Here is a 24,669-nt window from a genome sequence, read left to right as displayed (position 1 = left end):
CACAGACAAGGTTCATATGGGTGCAATTACGGCTTTTTAAAATCTTGTTTGAGTGGGTGTCCCAGAAGAACTGCCATTTTTCCATAAACGTTTAGACTCGTTAGCGCCTCGCCCCTCCAATGCCGTTAGCTAATTCTGCTCCGTTGGATGTCATGCGTGATGTTGTGCCTTGAACCATCAGCACTTCACGTTGGAGCCCTTCCTGCACATCTGAAAAAAATGGCTTTGAGGCTGGTCTTAAAAAGAAAGCCAGCGAAACCCCCAATTCAACTCCCCCTCTCCAGAAAACCAACCGATCTGTTTCCGATGAGTGTTCTTGAAACAGGCGCAGCTGGGCTTAACACTGGGGTGAATGATGGTTTCTTTTAAGCATGGTTTGTTAGACAAGCCTCCCTGGCCTTCATGTAGCCCATTAAGCCACGAATGGTGGTTTCCTAACAACAGTGCCTAAGTTTGCAGAACACACTCAACCTAAATTAAAAGCAAAGGGAATTTATGAGATGGCTGAAGGTAACTTGGGAGCTCAGTTATTAAGAAAACCGAACAGAAGTACCTTCCCATCTGTTGTGTTTGATTGTTCAATATTGCTAACCCTGGTTCCATTCATACAAACACAGTTCACCTGTTTATTGGCTTAATCTGTTTTGGTGCGGGTCGAATACGCTGAACCATAAATCAACCAGACAAGCTGAATTGACAAAACACATTTGGCCATAAAATTGCTTAGCATCAGCGCTGAACTGCAAACTACCTGACGACGTTTTAGCTTAGCTGAAGGATCGGCGTGAGGCGTAAAACCAGCCAGGAGCAAAGATGCAGCGGCGGGTATGAGCTGACTCATGAAAGCAACTGCTTCGCTCGAGGGACTTCTAAAGCAACGGCCCCTTTTTTCTTTCACGCAGAAGATTGTGAAGGACGTCTCCACTTGAAAGAGCAACAGAGAATCGATAGGCTTGCAGGACCTCCAACACATTTTCTCCAAATGGTTTTCGGCAGGTGAACAACCCTGGTGGTTACGAAATACTTCCTAAAAACTATTGTATGACGTCACGCTAGCAGAGAAACACATGGGGTGTGGGCATGTATGTAGCAACATTGGGGGTTAAATCAACCCATCATGCTGCCGTGGTCTCCATCTTGACTTTTTTGATCCGATGCCGGATGCCACCTTGAGTGTGTGTGTGTGTGTGTGAGTATCCTTGAGTTGTGAGGTTAAAGTCATAGAGTGCAGGGAGGGGAGAGTAAGCACACGACCTGTATTCAATTAACGTTGTTTAATTTAAAGACAAATTAAATGGGATTTTTGTCCTGGCCCAGCCCGTTTCTTTGCACAAGCACACGCCTTTGCCCCTCAAAAGCCACGTCAGCCCCGGGGATCCAGCAAACGGGCAGGATTCCCAGGAGGACTCCTCCCCCCCAAAAAACCCCAGTGCAAACATCCCCTTTCTATGCGACGGCTTTAGGAGGCTTTAATCTGTTCTGGCAGTGTTTCCCTTCTTCCCTGGCAGGGAATGGCTGCTTTTTTTGCACGGGATTCGTCTGTTTGTTGGTCTGGAGGAGAAGACGGGGCAAAGAAATAAACATTAGAGTTCAGATGGAAAAGATAACAGTGGGAAAAGTAGATTTGTGGCTTGTTTTTATAGCAAGGGCGTGAGCTCAGCGGCTGGAGGAACAGGGCAGAAAAGCAAAGGGGAAGCTGCCCGTAAAAATGGAAGTTTTTGTGTGAGAGAGAAACACGAGGACGTGGTGACAAAATTTGGGGAGGGTTTGCTGATCAAGGGTCCCAATTCTCTGTCTCCAATGGGTTGTGACGCCAGAGTTACTAAACATGCTTGCTGGGAATTCTGGGAGCTGACATTCAAGCTCTTGCCCTCCCAGAATTCTTTGGCAACTTGGTCACTGGGAATTCTGGGAGCTGACGTTCGAGCTCTTGCCCTCCCAGAATTCTTTGGCAACTTGGTCACTGGGAATTCTGGGAGCTGACATTCGAGCTCTTGCCCTCCCAGAATTCTTTGGCAACTTGGTCACTGGGAATTCTGGGAGCTGACGTTCGAGCTCTTGCCCTCCCAGAATTCTTTGGCAACTTGGTCACTGGGAATTCTGGGAGCTGACATTCGAGCTCTTGCCCTCCCAGAATTCTTTGGCAACTTGGTCACTGGGAATTCTGGGAGCTGACGTTCGAGCTCTTGACCTCCCAGAATTCTTTGGCAACTTGGTCACTGGGAATTCTGGGAGCTGACGTTCAAGCTCTTGACCTCCCAGAATTCTTTGGCAGCATGCTTGCTAGGAATTCTGGGAGCTGACATTCCAGCACATCAGAAAAGTGTCGGAGCCAAGGAGAGCAGCTGTGGTAGACATTGATGAGTGCTGTTTCTCTAACTGAAGGAAGAGATGATTTGAGATAGTTCTCAAATTAAAAATACATCAGCAAACCAAGTATCAATACAGAATTGCCATTACCTTGAGAAAACAACTTGGAGGACTGAATCAAACATCAGAATAACAAAGCCCCCGTCAGACAGCAACTCCATCCATATTTATGAGTCTCTCTGCATCAGAAAGGCTTTACTTCTGAGTAGAGACAGAGCAACCCTAACAATCCCGGAATAAAGAAAGCAGGACTGAGTAATTTAATAGGGATGAACACCCAAGAGGAGAACTTTCCCTAATAAATTGTGTAGACTATAAAACTTTATATCCAGGATTTGGGGAGTGAAAGCTCTCAATTGCCGAGTTCCCTGACCGAAACCTCTCCAGGCTGCCAAATTTGTTCAAAGTTTGTACCAGCGAGGATTTGCACAATTAACCAAACAACTTGGAAGGAAGGAAGGGGGAATGGCTGTCATTCTACCCTGAATGGCTGACTTCGTGGGGTTTAATTAAGGATTCTCCTTTTTCAGGGAAGTCTTACGAAATCACCTACGTGAGGTTGAAATTCCACACCAGCCGCCCCGAGAGTTTTGCCATTTACAAGCGTAACTGGGCTGAGGGTCCGTGGAGTCCGTATCAGTTCTACAGCGCCTCTTGCAGGAAGACCTACGGAAAGCCGGAACGGCAATTTTTGAGATCTGGAGAACATGAGCAAGTAGCCTTCTGCACCGATGAGTTCAGTGACATCTCCCCTCTGAGCGGTGGAAACGTGGCTTTCTCCACCCTAGAAGGCCGGCCGAGCGCTTACAGTTTTGACCAGAGTCCCCTTCTCCAGGTATTAAAAACTAGATAGGTAGAAGAACCGTAGCAGAATTCTTCCTCCTTTTTGCTTCCTCTCAACTCTCATTGCATTGGATGGAAAGGGATTTCTGAAGCGAAGGAGAGAAGAAATTCTGGGAGATGTTTGTAAACAGAGGAGGAGATTCTGGTCCAAAGAATTTCTGTAATGATATGTGGGAATGACCTTGGCAGACAGGAGGAAGAGCCGCAGCCTAGACAATGGTCTGATAAACCAAATCTGAGTTGGAGAAAGCATCTCAGAAGGGACCACCCCACCCCACCCAGTTTTCAGGAGAGTATAAGTAAGAGAAAGTCCTTTCTGAGATGCCTTCTCCACCCCCACCATTCCTTCAGACTCAGATTTCATTTTTCAGACTGTTGTGTAGGCTGTGGCTCTTCCTCCTGTCTCCCAAGGTCATTCTCACACCCCATTACACTTACTAATATCTCTGAACATGGAAAACCTTGGTAGACCACTCCCCATTCAAAGACCTTGATGAATTCTCAATAGAACCCCAAAATTTAAAACTGTCGGTTGAAGCATCCGCTGAAAAGTCAGATAAGTCCCTGAAACCAAAGAGCAATGCAATTAGCAATCGGACAGTAGCAGGGTAAAAGCATTCAAAATAAAGAAGGTCACAACATAAATACATTGACATGTTATTAGTAGAAGGTCTGGAAAAATTAAAATGATCTTGCCTGGGGCCCTACCAGGCAACACAGATGGACTGTTTTATTTTAGAGCCATTTCTCCAGAGCCTCACAGCTCTTCTGGATTCCCACCTTCCATTAAATCCCAAGGGAGGGGTACGGTGTAAGATGGATCTCTCTAGAGGCCTCCAGAACTCTTCTGTCTTTCCAAACTGATCTGGGAAAGACCAAAGAAGACACAGGGAATTCAAAATTCAACCATGGGCATCTCCAGTTTAAAGGATCTTGGATGGTAGACATGGAAAAAAATCTACTTGGTGCTCCTCAACTGTCTTTGCACATTGCCTCCAATATCTTTATTACTCCGCAGGAATGGGTGACGTGTACTGATCTGCTGATTTCTTTGGACCGCCTTAACACCTTCGGGGATGACATCTTTAAAGATCCGAAAGTGCTTCAGTCTTACTACTACGCCATCTCAGATTTCTCCGTCGGGGGGAGGTAAGATGGAAAGCTTACAAGAGGAAGCCTCTGAGTAATTTGGGGGGTGGAATGAGATAACTCTTATCCCTGGACAAAGAGCGTGGATGAAATTTTGTTTCCTGTTATTTTTCTTTCACCAGTTGTAGTTTGGGCCTAGAAGTTAACCCTTCCCCAATCTAAATGCATCAGGGGTCCAAACTCATTTCCCTTCCTATCCCTCACTTTGGAGTATCTTGTGAAGAGCAAGAAAGCACACTGCTTTGTCAGGATCTGGTTTGACCATCTTAGATATTGAGAGAAGGGATAAGTGGGACCTCTCTTGAGGTCACGATGAAGACATGGCAGAATGTCGCTCCTCTGAATCAATGGGTGAATCACAACTTGACTTTCTGGTAGGAGTATTTCTCTGATTTAGGTCCCATGGCAAACACAGTGCTTTAAAAAAGATGTGCACAGACCACAGACCGTACAAATTCTAGCATTTGCTGAAACAGTTCCCCACCCAACTTGCTGACAGTGTCAACTCTATTGTACTACTGTGGACCGTGTGTTGTTTGTCCATTAGACTTAAGTCATAGACTATAAATGTGGGAAGGAACCTTGTAGGACCATCTACCTTAACATCTAGTAACAATCCATGAATACAGCATCCCAACAGGTGGTAATCCAGGTTCTATCTAAACACCTCCAATGAAGAAGAGGCCACCACTTTTCAAAGTATCTACTCCACCCTGGAACAGGAATTACCCTTAGGAATTCTTTCTTGATGTCCAACTCTTTTTCTTTGCTCTTCATCCTGTCTCCCGGAATGACTCTGAGCAATTCTGCTCCATCTTCTATATGACAGCCCTTCAAACCTGAAGATGGCAATCGCGTCTCCCCACAGTCTTCTCCAGGAGAAAGATGCCCAATGCCATCTCTGTTTTCCCTTCCAGAATCCTTATCATCTTGGTGGTTCTCCTCTGGAGAAATCCCAGTTTGTTGATGTCCTTTCTGAAGTACAATGCCAGAATTGGATGCAAATTTCTATTTGGTCTGACCAAAGCAGATCAGAAAGGAGCAATGATTTCTTGGTTTGGAAATGGGCAATGTCACAAGCTTAAATGGACTAGTTTAGAGCACCAAGCACCCAGCAAAATCAAGGCCAAATTTCAACCAGTTTGCTGTTTCCAGCCAGCCAGCTAAGAGATTGAAAAGGCTGCAGAACACCCAGGGACTGTGTAGAAAGCTGTTTCCGAACAGATAAAAATTAAGTTCACATCAATGTTTCTATCAGCTTTAAAAAAACAAGACCAAACTATCAGATAATGGCTGGAGCCAACGTACAAGTAAATTTATTGATAAGTGACCCACAGTGGAAACAAAGGGATTTCTCCATCCAAAACTCGCTTCCTGTAATAATATATCAGCATCCTGTGCATTTCCAACTCATTCAGCTATCTGGTGCCTTGGACTTCAAAACTGGTGAATTTAAATCACAATGATGTATCATCTAGAATTATTATCTTTTTCTTTTAATTGCAGGTGGACAATCTTTTGATACAGTGATTTTCTCGGTGAAGCTTCTGTGGTTAGGACAGAGGTCAGATAAACAGGGAGGGAATTTTCTATATTATCTTTTTCTCATTTAGGTTGAGGAGGATTTCTCCTGGTTTTTAGCAGTTACACTTTTCTTAAACCTGCTGTCGAATGTTTGTCGTCCACGTCCAACCAGAAATTCAGTAGTTCCTAGCCCAGCTTAAGAAAAGTAAATGATGTCTTCTAACAACGGCGTAAAGATTATGTCTCTCATTTCAGATATAGAAATTTCACACAGCATGCACATCGAAGGATAATAATCCACAAAGGCACGGTTAAAGCACATTTAAGCAAAAATGTTCAATATAACATGCCTGCAAAGATGCTCATAAACTCACAGTGAGATACAAGGAAGACATTCTGTCCATATATTTGATTTGGAAGTAAGGCATTAAAATGTGATTAAAGTACTATGGCGTACAATTAATGTACACCTGAAATACCGTTAAAAATCGCCCGCGTTCAGGCAAACGAAGAAGGATTGGTTAGAGGAGACATTCAGCACTTTGAAATAGCACAAACTCTAGCTAGTTCTTTTTCACTCAGTTCATTTATTTTCCCGCTAAACCTTTGTCACATCCCATTCTTTATCCCCTTCAGGTTGAACAAATTGCAGTGGGGACAAGCCCAACCGTCTTTTCCATTCATAAAATTGATTAAACGGTGACCATTTTTCATGGCGAGGCCCCCTTCCTTCCCCTGACAGACCTTCCTTAAATATATTTCGCGTTTGCTCTGCTTGGAAAGAGAGAACATCTATTTTCTTTAGACTCTTAGGTGGTCTTGATGGTTTGGCACGCCATGAGGTTCTTAAATGAAGTGGGCTACACCTTGCAAATTAAATATGATGGATGTTTTCCCTGGGTGCAGAGAAGAAAGGACAGGAGGATATTCCCCAGGGGTCTGTCCTGAAAAAATTCTTCCTTTGGGCTCTTCTTTGCTAATTTTCACTGCTCGCCGCTTAGCCAGAGCCCTTAAACAGGATCCTGCAGTAAAAGGAAATGGATTTCTTACAGAATCCCAACCAGGACCACCCTGGTTTCATTTCTCGCTCATCCCAGACAGCTGGAACTTTTTAATTGGCTGAAAAGGTTATCAACCCATCGTTCTTGGAGCCTAGACGTAGGGGTCACGGCGATGCTCTGCAAAGAGAAGCCAGCTAAGAACGGCCATGCAACTTGATTTGTGTTGCTGCTCTCAAATGTTGCTGATAGGGAGTACTCTAGCTTCCTGACTGTTTCTCCCAAAGGGAGGGATTTGAAAAGAAGAGACAATGGGGGTGCTGTAAATGTTGGGTGTGTAGTAAGCAGGCTGGGGTTTAACAGCTCTCCCCAGTGGCTAGAGCGAGATGGAATTTTCTAGTTGTTCTACTCAGAGGTGTAGTGATTATGCCCAGTGGGACAATGGTTATGGTGTGGTGTAATCCGTGGTGTAATGGTATGCGGGAATGACCTTGGGAAACAGGAGGAAGAGCCGCAAACTGGACAATGGGCGTGGAAAGGGTGTCTCAGCCCTCAGAAGGAAAAGGGCATGGGAAGCATCTCAGAAGGGACCCTCCCTAGTTTTCGGGAGAATAAAAGGAAAGGAGGGGAGAAATGCTTTCAGACTGGCCAGATTCTGTTACTGGAACCTTACAATAAAGGTAGTGTTAGGACTCATGGTTGGTGCTTCTTGTATGGACTACCTCAAAGGGCTGATACATAGAAATTATGCCCAGTGGTAAAAGGAAAGAAGTTATACCCAGTTGGAGGAGAACAATGGTTAATGTATAGGAATAAATTGGTAGAGTAGGAGTAGAGTAGGTTGGAATAGTGTTGAAGCAGAATGCTAAAGTAGACCAGAATAGGCTGGAGTAGGAATAGCTTGGAGTAGGTTGGAATAAAAGTAGGTTGGAGTAGTGTTAGAGAAGGAATAAGTTGGAGTAGAACTGGAGTAGGGGTTGGAGTAGGAGCTGGAGTAGGTTTAAATGGTGTTGGAGTAGGACTGCTAGAGTAGGTTAGAGTGCTAGATGAGAAGGAATAGGTTGGAGTAGTGTCTGAGTAAGTAGCTTGGAATAGGGCTGGAGTAGGAGTGTTGAAGAAGGCTAACCCATTGGTTAAAGTGTTGGAGGAGGATGGGGAGACCTAATCCAGGGGTGGGGTCCAGCCATTGTAACCGTAGCTTCCTTCCCCAAAGCTTTCTGCAACGGAGGTGGCTCTCCTGCATAGGTCAAACCCAGCAGAAGGCAGTTCACCTGGTTAGGGGGAGTGTGATGGAATGGACTTATGAAGGCCAGGCTCAGGGAGAGAAGCGTGTTCTTAGCCCCCAACAGGAGCGTGGGAAGTTCAAGAAGATGAGGCTGGCACCTCCCTAAGGAATTCACGGTGTTGTGGCTGGCTGGCTTGGGAACTTGGGTTCAGTCTGGGGAGATTTCTGTCTTGAGGTTGAAGCTAATAAATGCAACAGAACTGTATTTGCATTGTCTCGTGGAGTTCTTTGGGGTGAACCTGACAGGAGCCCCAAATCTAAAAGAGATTAATCTTGCGTCTCTACCAGATGCAAGTGCAATGGTCATGCCAGCGAATGCATCCCTAACGAAGACGACCAGCTGGTTTGCCTTTGCCAACACAATACAACCGGCGTGGACTGCGACTCGTGCCAGCCGTTCTATCAGGACCGCCCCTGGGCTCGGGGCACGACGGAGTCGGCCAACGAATGCCTTCGTAAGTCACCCGGGGCCATTTTGTCAGGTCCGCTTAACTCTTACGAGCTGCCCCTTCCCACCCAGTTGTATCAGCGGGCGCACAAAATTTAGCAATGTTGTGCGTCCCTGTTGGATCACAATGGGGTTTGGCTGGTGAGGTTCTGCAGGTGGTTGAAAGCCAGCCAGAAGATCCATCAAGGCACCATTATTTCATTTCTTCACACTTGTCATTCTTTTTAAGTCAGAGCACCTGGCTTTTTCCAGGTTTGTATCTCCAAAGAAAAGAAACAGGATAGGTCCCTGCCCTCAAGGGGCTTACAACCTAGAGTTAGACAAGGAGGCTCAGCTTCAGAAGACTATCCATGATGCTCTTCCTCTTCGGTGGTTTGTCTCTATCCAGCATGCAACTGCAGCGGTCGATCGGAGGAATGCTATTATGACTGGGAACTGTACCGGCGCACCGGGCACGGTGGCCATTGCGTGAATTGCCGGGATCACACCGCTGGACCACACTGTGAACATTGTCGGCCCAATTTTTATCGTTGGGAGGTTCAGATGGCCTGTCAGCCCTGCAACTGCAACCAAGCAGGTAAGTTTCTCAGGATGAGGAAGTGGGACAATACTTTATATTAGCCTGGGATGATGAACAGCCAAGGGAAGTAGGAATGTCCTTCATCTTCCATAAGAATTCCCTTCCATAGGAATGGAAGACAAATGCTTTTTGTCTGCATTTCCTAGGATCTTAGGCTTGGAAGGGACTTGGGGGTCTTCTAGTCCACCCCCTGCCCAGGGCAAGAATCCTCAGGTCATCCCAGACAAACCCTATCCAAACTTTGCTTGAAACCCTCCAATGATGGAGCCTCCATGACTCCAGGAGGCAGGCTGGTCCATGGCTCTGCTGCTTCATCACGTTCCCCTCAGGATATTCTTCCATATTTTGAGTTTGGACCTCCCTCTGTAAAGCTTCCACCTTTTGGTTCTTGTCCTACCCTTGAAGACCTTGAAGGTCTTCTAGTCCAACTTTGCCCGGAAGAGGAATCCTCAGACCATCTCAGACCAATGGCTGTCCAACCATTGCTTGAATCCCTCCCATGAGCCCTCACAAGTCCAGGAGGGCCACTACTTCACAGCTATCAAGATCATGAGATTCCTCCTTATTTCAAGTTCGGATCCTCTCCGTACAGTTCCTTCCCACTGGTTCTTGTCCTACCTTCCAAAGCAATGCAGAATAAATCCACAGCCTCTTCCCTGGAGAGCCCTTCAAGACTTGGAAGACTGCAATCATGTCTCTCCTTCTCTTCTTCACACACCCAGTTCCTCTGTCCCAGGGCTTCCCAAACTTGTTCCTTCATTACCCCAAACCACTTATCTGAAAGTCCTTTTTACTTAAGGCCATTTAAATGTCCCTGTTGTGATGAGTAATGGGTTCGTGTGTCATGACCCAAAGAAGAACCACTTTTGCCCAATTTTGGGTAATTTACTCAGGTTTGGGAAGCACTGCTTTACCCATTCTTCCTAGGATTTAGCCTCCAAGCCCCTCACCATCTTGGTTGCTCTTCCCTGCTCCTTCCAGCTCCTCAGCATCTTTCCATTTGAGTGCAAAAGGCCATGATTCCCAGCTGGTGTGTCCCAAAGCAGTGATCTGCTGCGATCTTTTTTTCAAAAGTTGTCATGCTATTCCACAACCCCAGTGTGTTATGCTTCAGCAAAAGCGACTTCCCCCCACGCACCAATTTGGAAAGATTGCACGGCTTTGTGTGGTGCGCCGGTTGCACCCCTCCCTGGATTGGGGGGCTCTGCTCACTGTCACTCCTGTCCTAGTCACCTCCCGCTTGGACTTCTGTAATGCACTCTACATGGGGCTGCCCTTGAAGAGTATCTGGAAGCTTCAGCTGGTGCAAAAGGCAGCGGTGCAGGCAGTTATGTGTGCCCCAAGACCCTCTGCTCCATTGGTTGCATTTCCTTCTGGTTCCAATTCAAGGTGCTGGTTTTAACCTTTACAACCCTTCATGGCAGGGGCCGGGTTATTTGAGGGACTGCCTCTCCCCGATTACATCGGCCTGTCCCATCAGGTCTGGCAGAGAAGACGCGCTGCAGGTGTCAGGCCTAGCCCAAGGAACTCCTAGAGACAATGAAAATGCCATTCAGCTATGTTTATTAGCTACAACCTCTAGCAAGAATCTTCCCAGACTGAAACCCCATCTCCCAAGTCAGCCAGCCCCAACAGTGTGAGTTCTTCAGGGAGGTGCCAGCCTCATCCTCTTGTAGTTCCCACACTCCTGCGGCGAGCTAAGAAAATGCTTATCTCCCTGAGCCTGGCCTTCCTAATTCCATTCCATCACAGCAGGTCCGCCCATCAGGGAATTACACTTGGGGGGTCCTGTGGTGCCCACCTTGTGGATCTCCCCCCCATCTCTCTTAACCTTCTGCAGGTCCTTCAAAACCTGGCGTTGGCTTCAGGCCTGGGGTAGTCCCAGGGGACCAGAGAGATCTTGCAATAGCCGCCTTACTGCACGGGATACATCGTCCTCTCTTGCTGTGCTTTTTTACCGTTGTTAAAAATGAACATTTTTATACCTTTATTGGTTTTTTAAATGAAGTTCTATGCCACCCCGTGTCCCGTTTTTGTGAGATGGGCGGCCGTACAAATTTGCCAAATAAAAAAACGAATAATGCAAAGAAAAATAGATGATGAGGAAACCCACTCCTTTAACTGCCTTCTCCTCGTCCCCCTTTGCTTTCTTTAAGGCGGATGGAGGTTTCATCAAGACTAGAGGTTGGGTCCTCTCCTTGTAATTACATCTCTCTTCCTAGGTTCTTTGAATCCCCAGTGCGATGAGGCCGGGAAGTGCGAGTGCAAGGCGACAGTGACAGGCTGGAAGTGTGAGCGATGCCAGGAAGGGTTCCATTCCCTGAGTGAAGGCGGGTGCAGGTGAGAGACAGGGAGCTAGAGACGGAGAGATCATCTACTAATTCGTGTAACATCTAGCTGGCGGCATGAACTGGAAGACACACTTCCTTGCAGCCTTGCTTTCTCAGATTTCGTGATGCAAGGCTTTTAGGGGGTGGGGTGGGGTGGACAGATGCATACAGAAAAAGGAAAATGGCCCCCCTAAGCTGTGAACATGAAACCTGGTCTCCAATCCACTGTCTAATGGGGAATGGGTTTTGCACATGGTGGTTGTAGAGAGCCCTGGAGTTGGTCTTGAGGGAGATACTCAGAAGCCCTTACAGATTCAAGGGTGAAGCATTCTTTAAGTCCTGGGAAGGGGGATAGTATGAAGAAGAGGCCCAGGCTGGTTCTTCCTGCCTTGTTGGGGTACAAGAGGGAGGGCAGGAAATACACAGACTTGGTTACTCTAGCCCAATGTTGTCCAAACTTGGCCCCTTTAAGATGAGTGGACTTCAACTCCCAGAATTCCCCAGCCAGCATGGCCAAGTTTGGACAACACTGCTCTAGCCTAACTCAATAAAGCTTCTTGTAGAGTCAGTTTCCTGGTGTGGACCATCTCAAAGGGCCAGCAGCGGCCAAATTGGGAAATGTGGGCCCACTTTTGTGCTGATGACCCTTGTAATCAGCCTCCCCCCCAGTTCCAAGCATGCCAGTCTATTGAGATGTGGGGGCAATAGCCAGCTGAATTCAACCCTGGATAATGGGGAGCAAAGTCAAACTTCAGGCCTTTCATTTCTGCAGGCCTTGTGCTTGCGACTCAGCGGGAAGCGTGGGGACGTGTGACCCGAATTCAGGGCATTGCAAGTGCAAGAAGAAAGTGGAAGGCTACCTGTGCAACAGGTGAGTGAAATGCTTGCAAACTGAAATCTCTTCTCTTCTTCCTTTTCATCTACCTCTCTTTTCCTCTTCATACAGGTCTTGTCAGAATCGGCTATTTTCCTTATGTGGTTTCTGCCGTAGCTGTTGAGGACAATGGTTTTTAAATTTTTAAATAAATAGAGGGAGAGGCAACCCTCTTTGAAGGCCCCCAAACATCCCTCATTGCATTGCCAAATTTTGGTGGGAAAAGGTTGAATTTGGGGAGCGCGCTTTAGGAGTTAAAAACACCAGTGAAAGAACGGGAGTGAGTCTGTTGAACCTCTGAGAGAGGAAGTGTATTTCTTCCTATGTAAGATTTCCCCTCTTTTTTTTTTTTTTTTAAGAAAGTGACATTTTTCACCACAGCACTAGAAGTTCTCCTGGTTGTAAGAGTAAATTGCCACACCCGCAACATAGCCAAAAACAGAGTGTACAACATTGCATTAAACAAATACACACACACCCCGAGTCCTGAGTTAACACAGATTTGAATAGCCAGGATCTGACACTTGGAAGGGATGGAAGCAACTGACCTCAATTATCCATCCCTCCCTTGTTAGAACAACGTGTTCTAACTATTTGGAGCTGTCCAAGGTCCTGAAACACAGCACCATTTCACCAACTCGATCTTTCTTGACCCTCTTCAACCTGCAGAGGTTCTTGCTGAAATTTTAGGACCTGGATTTTCCCCATGAACAGCTCCCTGCCCCCAGCCCTAGTGTAGAGGCTGATAAGAAGGGTGCAAGAAGGTTAGAGAGGGAGCATGGTTGCTCTCTACTCTCAGTAAAGGTTATATTTATTTAATACAGGACTATAGATTGCGAGATGCTTACAAGTAGCGATGAGGTCTTGATGCAGAGAAGGGAAAAGAGGAAGCAAGCTGGGGATAACCATCATGGAGTTCCATCAGAGAAGCCCCAGTGGAGGGGGTCGAAATAGAAGAAATAGAGAATTGAATTAAACATCTATGAGAACAATTTGACAGTACTCACCATTTAATCGTTGAACTAGTTGCTTGGCAGCTAGGTTACTTCTGGAACGTCATGAACTATTTAATGTTCCACAAAGTTCCTCTTTGAAAGTTGCTGTATCACCCCCAGAATGGCTGGGACATCTGGCCAGGAAAAAACAAAAATTTCTGGACTTCTTGGAACATTTCATCCCAAGGACAGAACATTGCTTTCCACTTTATCTTTATGGACAAGTGAGCTCCCTTCTCAACCAGCAAAGTTTCATCCAGACATCTCGTTTATTTTGAGGGGGAAAAAATGCCTTTGGGGCTAGCAGAGACTCTGGAGTTATTCTGATTCTGGAGACTGAAGCTTTGCTATAGCAGTAACCCAGTTGCCTGATTAATTTTTTATTTAAAAGAATCTAAATAAAATACCGTCGGAAGAGAAACCCGAGTAAATAAATCATAATTAATAAAATAAAATCAGGTGGGTGGGGGAGCATTTGGCAGATCTCAAAGGAGGAACCTCCAGTCACCACTGAGGATCCGGTATTTAAAGATTGCCCACTTATTTTTTTCGTTGTTGCTGTAACAAACTTTTTTTTTCTTTTCGGATGGGGTGGGGATCTTTCCATTCAAAGAAGGATATTACGGTCCTGCCTTCCATAAATGTTCTCTTCCCTGGAGGAGCTTCATCCATGGTTTTGTTCACCCAGGTGTCAGCCCGGAAGTTTTAACCTACAACCTCACAACCCAGAGGGATGTACAAGCTGTTTCTGTTATGGACATTCCACTGTATGCACAACGGCCCCAGGATATGAAGCCTATGACATCGTCTCTGACTTCAGACAAGGTAGCTGGGAAAAACTTCCCAATTTCTCGAGAGAATTGGATTTGAAGATTCCTTTGCCACCCCCTTGGGTTGTGTCTCCTAGCTGGAGCTTTGTCTCCTGCCCAACGTTTTGCTTCCTTGCCAGCTTTGATTCTTGATCCCAGCCTTCCCCAAGGTGGTTGGGGATTCTGGGAGTTAGAGCGCCAACCCATGGAGGCAAGGTTGTTCTCTTGGCAGGGCAACCCAGACAAGGTCAGGGGCCACGTAGCTGGGCAAGACCAAGGAAGAGAGAAAGACACAGATTTCAGGGAGATACCTGATGCTCATCTGGGGTGAAAACCAAATCTTGGCAAGGGTGATCGTGTCAGTCCTTCGAGGTAGGCCAGGTAAAGAAACAGCCTTCCAGAAATGCTCTTAATCGTGATGGGGTAGAATAACAGAATCTTGAAAGCTTGTCCACGTTCTTCGCTGTTGCATCTTACAAAGTCTTTCAGAGTTTTTCTCTACTCCATCTTATACCAAACAAAATCAAGGCAGCGATTTTTGAGTTTCTTTCTCACCCGTTCCTCTATCTCAGGACTAAGTCATCTCTGCAAAACTCCTTAATGGCTCGCTCATACCTTTCCGAAAGTCACTTCTACAATCCTTTACAGATAGGAATTTTCCAGTTTTGCTTATAGGAAATTAATGAAGGCTGAGTCTTTTTGAATGCCTTGAAACTCTTCTTCCCATCTGAGCTAAGCTGCTGTTTAGGAGATACTGTAAGGCTCACCTTGTCTTTTCAGATTGTTAACGTTTCCTCTTCCACCCTTCTCTGCGTCTTGCAATCTCTCACAGCAAAGGAAATGGGAGCTGTTGAATCTACCCCAGTGGAATTTACTCAGCCCTCAGCAGCTTGCAACTGGCTAAGATCCAATGCTCTGTTTGTCTAACAGAAAGTGACGGTATGAATCCAGCCGGGGATGGAAAGTAAATACAGGGGGTTAGAAAGTTTTTCTAGTCCTGACATCCTCCTCCCATTCTTCTTCAGCCTTTGTGCTCTGCTGGTGTAATGGGAAGAAGGAATAACCTTGAGGAATAGGAGGAAGACCTGAAACCGAGACAGTGGTCAGATAAGAGAAATCTGAGTCCAGAGCAGAACTGTAATCCGAGGAAGCGTCTCAGACAAGACCCTCCTTAGTTCCCTTGAAGATAAAGGGAGGGAGGGGGAAGCACATTCAGACTTGCAAGATTCTGTTCCTGTAACTTGATATATACAGTATTAGCATTCATAACTCTAGTGTCCTAGTCTGGTCTACCTTGAAGGACTGACAGCCGGACAGGGTGTATTCCCCATGAAGTATTTTGCAAGGAATTGCTGCCTCTGGGTTGGGACACGTTTCCACGATCCAAGAAAGATCCATTATCTGAACTATTAAATCTGTGCACTGCTGCAGAAAACATTTGGGCGAATTCCTCTTTGCAGAATCCGTAGAATGTCTGGATCGCTCGTGTAAAAAAAATGAGCTTAGAGTAAGTGAGGCCATGTAGTTTTGCCTTTAAAAACAAACATGCAAACCCTGCGTGTGTGTGTGTGTGTGTGTGTGTGTGTGTTTCTGGATGGTGCTTGAAACACCATCCTATTAAAGTCTATCCTGATTGTATTTAAAATGGAATGTGAATTGCCACATTAATTTTAATGCATTCTCGGGTTTGTAGGAGAATTAACCTTTGTCTCTGCTTAGCATGGGAAATTCAACCTATTTCTGCTTGGCCACTTAAGGGCAAAATTTTTAGAGCGCCGGGATAATTGTATTTTTTAAAATAAAACAGCTCCAGTCCTTCAGTGACATGTAATTAAAGATGCAGTCGATTCTCCTCTCCATGAATAAGAATGCTAGAGATTGGTTTAGGCCGGGTGAACGTTGTTGTTTCTGCTGTGGTTTTTCCGTTTTTTAAATCCAGGGTTTGATGGCTGGAGAGCAGAAAACCCAGATGGGCGACAGGTTTTACTGCATTGGGACAGAGAAGTCATCACCGTAGAGCAAAACGAGCAGGAAGTGACTGGCTTTTCGGCACCAGGTACAGCAGCCCTTTGCTAATCTAGGCACGATTGGAAGTGATTAATATTTGGATAGGGCACCACCAGGAAAGCTTAGGGTCATTTGCTAGCCTGGAAACTCAAAATAAACTCCCAGAAAAAGATGGATTGTTGCTGCATGGACTTGTTTAGGAGGGCCCACCAGCTGAACTCAACTCAGCTGTGATGATGATCATGAATTTGGGGGGGGGGGGCTTCCTGCATTAAAACATGGTTTGTTTGTCTAGATCTACCTCTCCTTAACAGTCAGGAGCAGGCTCAGTAAACTTCTGGAGCAATCTAACCTCTAAAACTCTTTCTAGCCCATCCTTGAATTTTAAAATCCATTGATAGAGGCGAGGGGGGAAAAAACTGGGCACGGAAAGCTTTTTGAAATTCTTGGCTAAATGTCCGGGCAGGGAAATTGGGTGGCCGCGTTCTCCAGAGGCGCAAGACGTTTTTCGTAAGGGCCAGACTTGCCTCTCCCCCTTAGCACGAGCACCACAACCGAAAAAGCCACACACCTACACACAAAAGGGATTTCCTCCTGCTGAGTCAACCCCTTGGGATTGACTCGAAGGATGGGAAGGCCAGAAACAAAATAAGCATTGCTCTGCCCGGTGCTTTTTAAAGAGATCGGCGTCTTGGAGAGATGCGTCTCCCACCTCGAGCGGCTGGATTAATTTCTTCCTCCCTGTTCTTGGCTCGGATCTCCGTTTCTTAGAGAAATTCCTGGGCGATCAGCGTTTTAGCTACGGCCAACTGCTCTCGATGGTTCTTCACTTCGAGGACAACGCGACGGGCGCTGCTTCTCCTGCCATCCAGTTGGTTTTGGAAGGGAATGGCATCTTTTTATCAGCAAGACACGAGAACCCGGAAGCTGGGGAGAACGAAATCCCGTGTAAAGAACGGATCGCGTCCTTCAGGTATCCAGTCTGTTTTCCTCAGCTTGGGCGCAGGATAAATCACGGCGTTTTTCCTTTGCAACCCTTGATTCAAGAGGATGCAAGAATGCCATTAAAGTTATAAATAGCTGATTGTAATTATTCTAGATCAGCACAAATTTAATGATGTTGCTCATTTTTCGGGGGTTTGAAAAGTTTTTTGTAGATCCCTTTTGCAAAGGAAGTCGGAAGTCATTTCATTAAATGTTCGTATATGTTTGTATTATTTTTTCTATTGTTTTTTCTTGAACTCTTTTAATCCTTTTTTTTTTTCCCCTTTGGTGTTCTCAATGGTACATCATAAAAAATAAAATTATTGGTAAAAAAAAAAAAAAAGCTGAGGTCAGCCAGGCCTAAATGGAAGATATGTATGTATACTGAATGCCTCTGTAAAGCAGCCGATGAAATGATTTGTAAAACCATCGCTCTGTTCAGCGTTACGGTGGAAAGAAACAGCAGCAAAGGAAAGGGAGATGAGGAAGGCAAAGGAAAAAAATAGAACCCACTGAAGCCCCGGCTATCAGGATGGGAATGGTTCTGGTAGAAATAGGGCTATAATTAGATGATGTCACAAGAGAAGTCATAAATCACTGGGTCTTGGGAACATATACCCAAGAATTCCTAGAAAACTGGGAGTGCAACATTGCCGATGACCTAGTTTTAGAAGGTGATTGTATAACTTGGATAAATGCTTGGGGAACGGGTCTATCAGGGCTCTTAGTCTTGAAGGCTCCATGTTGCCTTGGGGCCATGTTTGCAGTGAGGAGAAAGGTGGGACTCTGTCTGCTGTTTGTGAGCACCCCAAAGGCTCTTATCACCCCCTCTGAGCCACAAAATGCTGGACTGCGAAGGTCCTCAACTTAACCGACCTGTAAACGTGTAATACACGGCAGGGGTGTCTTCATCTAAGCAGCCCGTTGGATTTTTTTTTTTGAAAAGCAATCGCCATGCTGAGCTCTGCAATACCCTTTGATGCTGTTCAATTAACTCTAACCGCTGCTGGCCAACAGCAGGAAGGTTTGATCGATGGCACGTCCCTTTCTTTGGGAAAGCTATAAATATCCAGAAAACAGCAAAGGGCTGAGTTCCTGAAAAGACGTACAGGGGAATTAAGGTTTGGTTTTGGGGGTTTTTTTCAAAGTAGATTGAGCAAAGACTGGTTAATCCTTCAGCTTGCTTTTCTGCAAATGGTCATGTCTGATTCCGGCACCGGGCTGGTTTGTCATAGGTTGCACGAGGCGGAAGACGCGATGAGTTCGGCTTTGTCGGCGTTCCAGTTCCAGCGGATGCTTTCCAACCTGACGAAGCTCCAGATCCAAGTCAGAAGTAAACCCAGATCGGGTAAGCTGAAGACCAGAAGAAAGACGGTCCTGGATAGGTCCAGGGGGAAAGCGGAACTTGGTCATGCTAGGTCGAAACAGAAGGACAAACGATTGCAGAGTTCGGCCAAATCGTTGGAGAAACTTTTAGATGGTTAGAGCTGTTGATGGAGAGGAAAATCCCACTGGATGTAGATAAAAACCAAAGCAGGATCTAGCAGTTCAGTCTTCCTACGCTGAGCCAAGGGTTGGACTAGATGACCTTCAGAGACCCTTCCCCATTTTAAAATCCCCGATCCTTGGAGCAGGGGCCAAATCTCAACTCCTTTTTTTTTTAAAAACAAAAAAAATCTAATTCGATGTTTTGAGGTACGTTATTTAGGGGAAGACTGAATCAGAATCAGATACATAGAATCAGTACCAGCATTGAAAAAAGTCAGTATTGAAATGTGTTTGTTTAGCATTCGTCTCTCTAGTGTTCCCTGTAATTTTTTATTGTTTTAAACTTTTTTAACTTTTTAAAACTTTTTTTTAACTTTTTAAAACTTTTTTTTAACTTTTTAAAAAAATTTTTTTAACTTTTTAAAACTTTTTTTTTAACTTTTTAAACTTTTTTTTACGACACTTTTTTTTAAAAAAAACTTTTTAACCTTTTTTTGGCTTTGTTTTTTTTCCTATTTTCCTTTTGTTTACTTTTTAAACTTTTTAAAACTTTTTAACCTTTTTTTACGACACCTTATGTAGGAGGGAGCCTCCCCTCTCATGTCACCCCCCAAAACGACCCTGTGAGGTAGGTCGGAAGGGCCTTCCTTATTGTCCCCTTTCATTCCTTGCCTGTCGTTGGATTGAAGAACGCTGAATTTTTATTCTCCCGGCAAGAGCTGTGTCTCTTCTTTCTACAGGCAGAATTGCTCTGAAGGAAGTTCGCCTCGCCTCTGCGCGTCCGGGGGTCTCCCCACGGGCTTCGGGGGTTGAAGAATGCACCTGCCCCCAAGGATACCAAGGCCAATTTTGTGAATTTTGCACACCGGGTTACAAACGGGAGATCACTGGGGGGGGACCGTTTGCAGGCTGCGTGCCTTGTACCTGCAACCAGCACGGCAGCTGTGATCCCAACACGGGTGAGTTGAATGTTTGTCCTCTCCCTTCTCTCTTTTATTCGCTTATTTGGAAACTGACTTGGCCACCTGTCAGTTTCTATACAAGATCATCCTAGGTGGCTCACCGTAATATGAAATAAAAACAGAATAAATACAGCCAACCAACCCCGTGGATCCCAGGCCCAGCTCTGCAACATCACATAAACTCCCCATGCGATTATTATTATTATTAATAACAATAATGAATCATTATATCGTTGTATTTAATCTATACTTAATTAATCTCTAATTAATATTATTAATAACAATAATGAATCATTATATTACTGTATTTAATCTATATTTAATCTCTAATTAACTTCTAATCTGTACTTCAATAATCATACATTATTATAATTATTATATTATTAATTAATTAATTAATAATTAATATTAATACTAAATACTATTATTATATATTATGCATGTTGTTTCAAATTCTAATGTCATTGGTTCAGATTTGGACTGCAAATGAGTTCCCGTTCTCCGCACAACAACCTTGTGAGGTAGGCTAGGGTGCCCACTCTCAGTTCTTGGATCCTGATTCACCTGATTTAATAAATATTAAATATTTTTAAATGCTTATTAGAGCTAGGTTTTTTTTTTACACAATTGTTATTAAACTAATAGAAGGGAAGGGAAGGGAAGGGAAGGGAAGGGAGGGAGGAAGGAAGGAAGGAAGGAAGGAAGGAAGGAAGGAAGGAAGGAAGGAAGGAAGGAAGGAAGGAAGGAAGGAAGGAAGGAAGGAAGGAAATGAGAAAGAACAAGTGCAAAAAGGAAGAATGAAACAAAACAGAAGAAGCTTCTGATTTTCTTTACAGCATTTATAAGTACAAATTATAAGTACAAATGCAAAATTACCTCTTACTCTATGGTTACCCCCCCAAAAATCTCTTTTTTTCTATAATCTATTTTTTGCAATCATCAAAACCATAAATCATCAGTTCATTTTTTTCTGTTACTGTAAAAAGTCTATCCAGTCAGCAGTAAATAGAGATATTGCCTTTTCTCTAATCCAAGAAGTCCTTGGATCTTAGAGCCAGTTTTGTGGGTCTGTGTTTTAAGCTGACCTTTTCCAGGCTATTGGGAGAAAAATAATATTCAGTGGCCAGTGTGACTGGCCCAGCTTTTCCCTGCTTTTGCAAAAAAAAAGCTAAAACGTTTGACGAAAGGTTGGGGTTAGACTGGATTTAAATGCAGTTCCACATCTGGATAAAAGATGATACTGATGAAAAAAAAAGTCGGTTTTCCCCCAGCAATTGGGGTTAGTTCCATTTCCGATCCCCCGATTCAACTCTAATTGCATAAATTGCACAAAATATATAATATTAAATTCACGGAGAAAAATCCATCTAGGGGGTCGCTCCGAGTCGACCACGACTTGATGGCATGTAATCCAAAATATAATTCAAAACAGCATCATTTGCGCCTAAGGAGGAGGTGATGTCATCTTCTTCGAGGATGTTAGATTCGGGTCTCTAAAAATAACTGCAAGTGGCTTCAGGGGTGGGCCCTGCAGATTTCAGAAGAATAAATTAAAATAAATCAAAACACCTCTCTTAGGGGGCAAGGAAACAATCTTCATGACCAGAGCGAACTTTCTGAACTCTTTAACGGCCGACCCGTCTCTATGGCAGACCGCAAAAGGCTTGGCACGATCTTGCCCTTTTGAATAAGGGACTGTGGCTGTGTAACTTGTGGAGTGCATCACATTACATAGAAAACTAGTGTAAGACTAGTGCAACGTCTGTGTCTGATGGATGACAACTCCCATCAGTCTCAGCCAGCCGGGCCATGGGATAGGAGTTGTAGTCCAATTGATCTGGCAAACGCCTGTTGGAAAAAGCCTGGAGCAGAGTTCTCAGTTGGAACGTGGCTTTCCGGAGGCCCCGCTAACTCAGTTTGAAGCTGGTCCTGGCTGAAATCAGTCCAATCTAGACTACATTTTTATCCACAGCCCATGGATTTCAGCAGGATTGAAGGTCTTCCCTTGGCTTGGATCCCTCCCCTTGGTTTTGCTTTTAGCCAGCATAAGTCGAGTTAATTCAGTGGTCAGTCGCAGAGGAAAGCAGGCAAGGAAGGTGGTCCCATACTGGGGTCAGTCTAGATGACCTTGGCGGGACTCATCCAAGGCTCTGATTCTACAACGCCCAGATATGTTGGCTGGCCTGCACACTGCAGCTAACCCCTTTATTTAAAGACCTCCCGGCTACGTTCACACGACGCACTAAGCTGGATTCGACGTAACCCCCGTTAGCTTCCTCGTTGCCGGTTTTTGCAGCTTGGCGAGCAGCGTTCGTTTGCAGCATCACCCCCGAACTCAGACGATGCGTTCATGCAGCCACCAGCTCAGCCACGGGCGGGTCCAGTTCTCTCCCCATCCCTTTGAACACGGCAACATCTGGATTGCTTGCTGGAAAACAACTGGGGCACTCTTTCGTAACCCAAACTTAAAAAAAAAAGTTGCCTTTCCGAATGGGAAATGGCACGTGTTTGGCACATGAGTTCCTCCAACTCCCCTCCCAAACTTTCCTTTTGATGACTGAATTCCAGCGTGGTTGATCCTCACTGCCCAGGCTTTGATCTTCCAGCCCTCTGTGTCACGGATCCAACTGGGTTTCCTTCTAACCGTCTTTTTCGAGTCATTAAACCGTTCCTCCCTGCATGACAGCGCCACAAACGAGGCTTAACGCAGTTTTTAAAAACATGACTTCCCCCCCGCTCGAGAAAATACCCCAAACTCAGATGGAGGTGAGGTATTTCCACTTATTTTCATCTGCGCTTCCTCCCCGTTCCCAAAACTCTTCCGTGCAACATCCCTTTGGCTATCAAAAGTTGTCCACCCCATTTCCAAGGTCATCTTCCCTTTTCCAATTTTGCCATCAACTTGAGCTTTAAAAGCTTTGCGGGAAAATTAGCCAACGTTTCTCCATTCTTCTCTTCTTTGATTCCTTCCTGGACTCTCCAAGCCCTAAATAAACCATCATTGTTGCCCATGGTGATAAACTAGATGTACTCATTTGTTTTTCCTTGCACAATTATTTCTGCACCTCTAATTGGCTGGATTTTCTTTTGCCTTCTCCGTGTTAAAGAAAAATCCCATTGGAGTGATTTCTTGAATAATGACGGGAGAGTGTGTTTTGTTGGGCGCCGTGGCTTCTAAATCATTAGAGGAATCAGGTTTGAACATTGCTTACATGGGCGTCCAAAGCCAGACCAGGAATGCTGCTCCCTACTTTTCAAAGGGACCCTAGCTTTGCTCCGCTTGAAATGTGCCATTTTCGGTTTTTTAATTCTTGTTACCAGTCATGAAAACACAAAATGTTCAGTTTTCAAACATTGGGGAAAACTATTTTAAAGTGGAGTCTTGGTTTGGTGGGGTGTGGTTTTCCCTATTTAAATGGAAATGCTGTTGGCAACAGACATCAAACAAAATCATTCTCTTGGCCAAGTTCTTTGCATGGTGGGTTGTGGTCAGCCTTTCAAGGCAGATCAGACTAGGAATTCAGTGTCATGTAGTTCAATACTACTTTTGTTGTAAGGTTATAGTAACAGAATCTTGCAAGTCTGAATTCGCTTCTCTTCCCCTCCCTTTATCTTCGTGAGAACTAGGGAGGGTGTCAGAGTCTGCACACTCAGTCCCAAAGTTCAGTAAATCCTCTGGAGACCAAAAGTTCCATCAGAGATTTCTTTATTCAGGAGAAGCGTACAGCATCATAGTTTGTTGAGTCTAATTCTACAAAGCAAAGCCTTGTCCTTTTAAGCCCAATTTCCCCCCCTTCTAGGTTTCCTTTCCCGCTTGCAACTCTTCGCGCCTTGCCCCGGTTCTCACACCTCCTGGCCTTGGATGTCTGTTTCAAGATAGAGATAACGGCACCTGGCCTCCTCTCCCCCCTTTTTATGGCAGGTCAAGCAAATGGTTTAAAATAACATTCCCACTATTCTACTATTGATCTATACTTAGCAATAAAAGTAAAAGCAATAAAAAACAATTGAAGGCTCTGGCTTGCATAGATCCTGACAGAGGGTCTTGTCTGAGTTGCTTTCTCAGATTACAGTGCTGCAGATTTCTTTTATCTGACTAGCGTCTTGATAGCAGCTCTTCCCCCTGTTCCTCAAGGCTGTTCCCTCTTCCCTCTACAGGTTGTACAAGGTAAACTCTTGATGGAAGTCCAAGTCCCAGCAAGATGGATTTCTCTCTCTTCCTGTAATGGAATGTGGGAATGACCTTGTGGAGACAGGAGAAGAGCTGCAGCCTAGACAATGGTCTGATAAATGAAATTTGACTCTGAAGGAGGAGGGGGTGACAAAAGCACCTCAGAAGGGACCCTCCCTAGTTTTTGGGAGAGTAAAAGCAAAGGGAGTGGTACTTTCAGACTTGCAGGATGGATGTTAGCCCTTCGAGGTAGTCCAGACAAGAAACACAACTGTGATTACTAGCTCTATCTTTATTGTAAGGTGGCATTAACAGAATCTTGCCAGTCTGAAAGTACCTCTCTCCCCCTTTGCCTTTACAGTCCCAGAAACTGGAGGGGGGGGGGGGTCCCTTCTGAAACCTTTGCCAGGCTCCCATTCCTTCTACGGGCTCAGCTGCCTCTTATCTGACCATTGTCCAGCCTGCAGCTCTTCCTCCTGTCTCCCAAGGTCACTCCCCCACCCCATTACACTTCCTAAGTGTATTTTCTTCCTAAGAGAAACTTTCTAAGATTTCTTCATCTCTGCCTTTCCCTCCTCTTCCTCCTCCTCCCCTCCCCCCTCCACAGGCATCTGCCAATGTCTTCACAACACTGAAGGACCTGCTTGTGAGCGATGCGCTGTTGGGTTCTACGGCAACCCTTTCGTCGGCCGTCCTGACGACTGCCAACCTTGCCCTTGTCCAGGACGAACGCCTTGCACAACCATCCTGGACAGCGGAGAGGTGGTCTGCACACACTGTCCCCCGGGACAGAGAGGTGGGTGACATCACCAGGGCACCACCCAGCCTAAAACTGAAACCGATTCTTGTCCA

At 45.2% G+C, this 24,669-nt stretch overlaps 1 protein-coding gene across 1 annotated transcript in view; it reads left to right on the top strand.

Moving 5' to 3' along the window:
* The window catches only part of LAMC3 (laminin subunit gamma 3), a 55,388-nt gene that overhangs the window by 5,763 nt on the left and 24,956 nt on the right, over positions 1-24,669 (top strand). The window contains exons 2-13 of the mRNA XM_025177396.2: positions 2,901-3,205; positions 4,232-4,362; positions 8,458-8,624; positions 9,006-9,194; positions 11,420-11,537; positions 12,300-12,398; positions 14,085-14,221; positions 16,145-16,261; positions 16,984-17,185; positions 18,432-18,544; positions 19,425-19,643; positions 24,425-24,613. Coding sequence (XP_025033164.1) covers positions 2,901-3,205; positions 4,232-4,362; positions 8,458-8,624; positions 9,006-9,194; positions 11,420-11,537; positions 12,300-12,398; positions 14,085-14,221; positions 16,145-16,261; positions 16,984-17,185; positions 18,432-18,544; positions 19,425-19,643; positions 24,425-24,613 — 1,986 coding nt within the window. The remainder of the gene's footprint in view (positions 1-2,900; positions 3,206-4,231; positions 4,363-8,457; positions 8,625-9,005; positions 9,195-11,419; positions 11,538-12,299; positions 12,399-14,084; positions 14,222-16,144; positions 16,262-16,983; positions 17,186-18,431; positions 18,545-19,424; positions 19,644-24,424; positions 24,614-24,669) is intronic.

Source organism: Python bivittatus, unplaced genomic scaffold (assembly GCF_059951505.1).
Source record: "Python bivittatus isolate LINGU-HERP-01145 unplaced genomic scaffold, Pbiv_v1 ctg000160_np1212, whole genome shotgun sequence".
NCBI classification, from domain to species: Eukaryota; Metazoa; Chordata; class Lepidosauria; order Squamata; family Pythonidae; genus Python; species Python bivittatus.
This window is presented reverse-complemented; position numbering and strand designations above follow the sequence as displayed.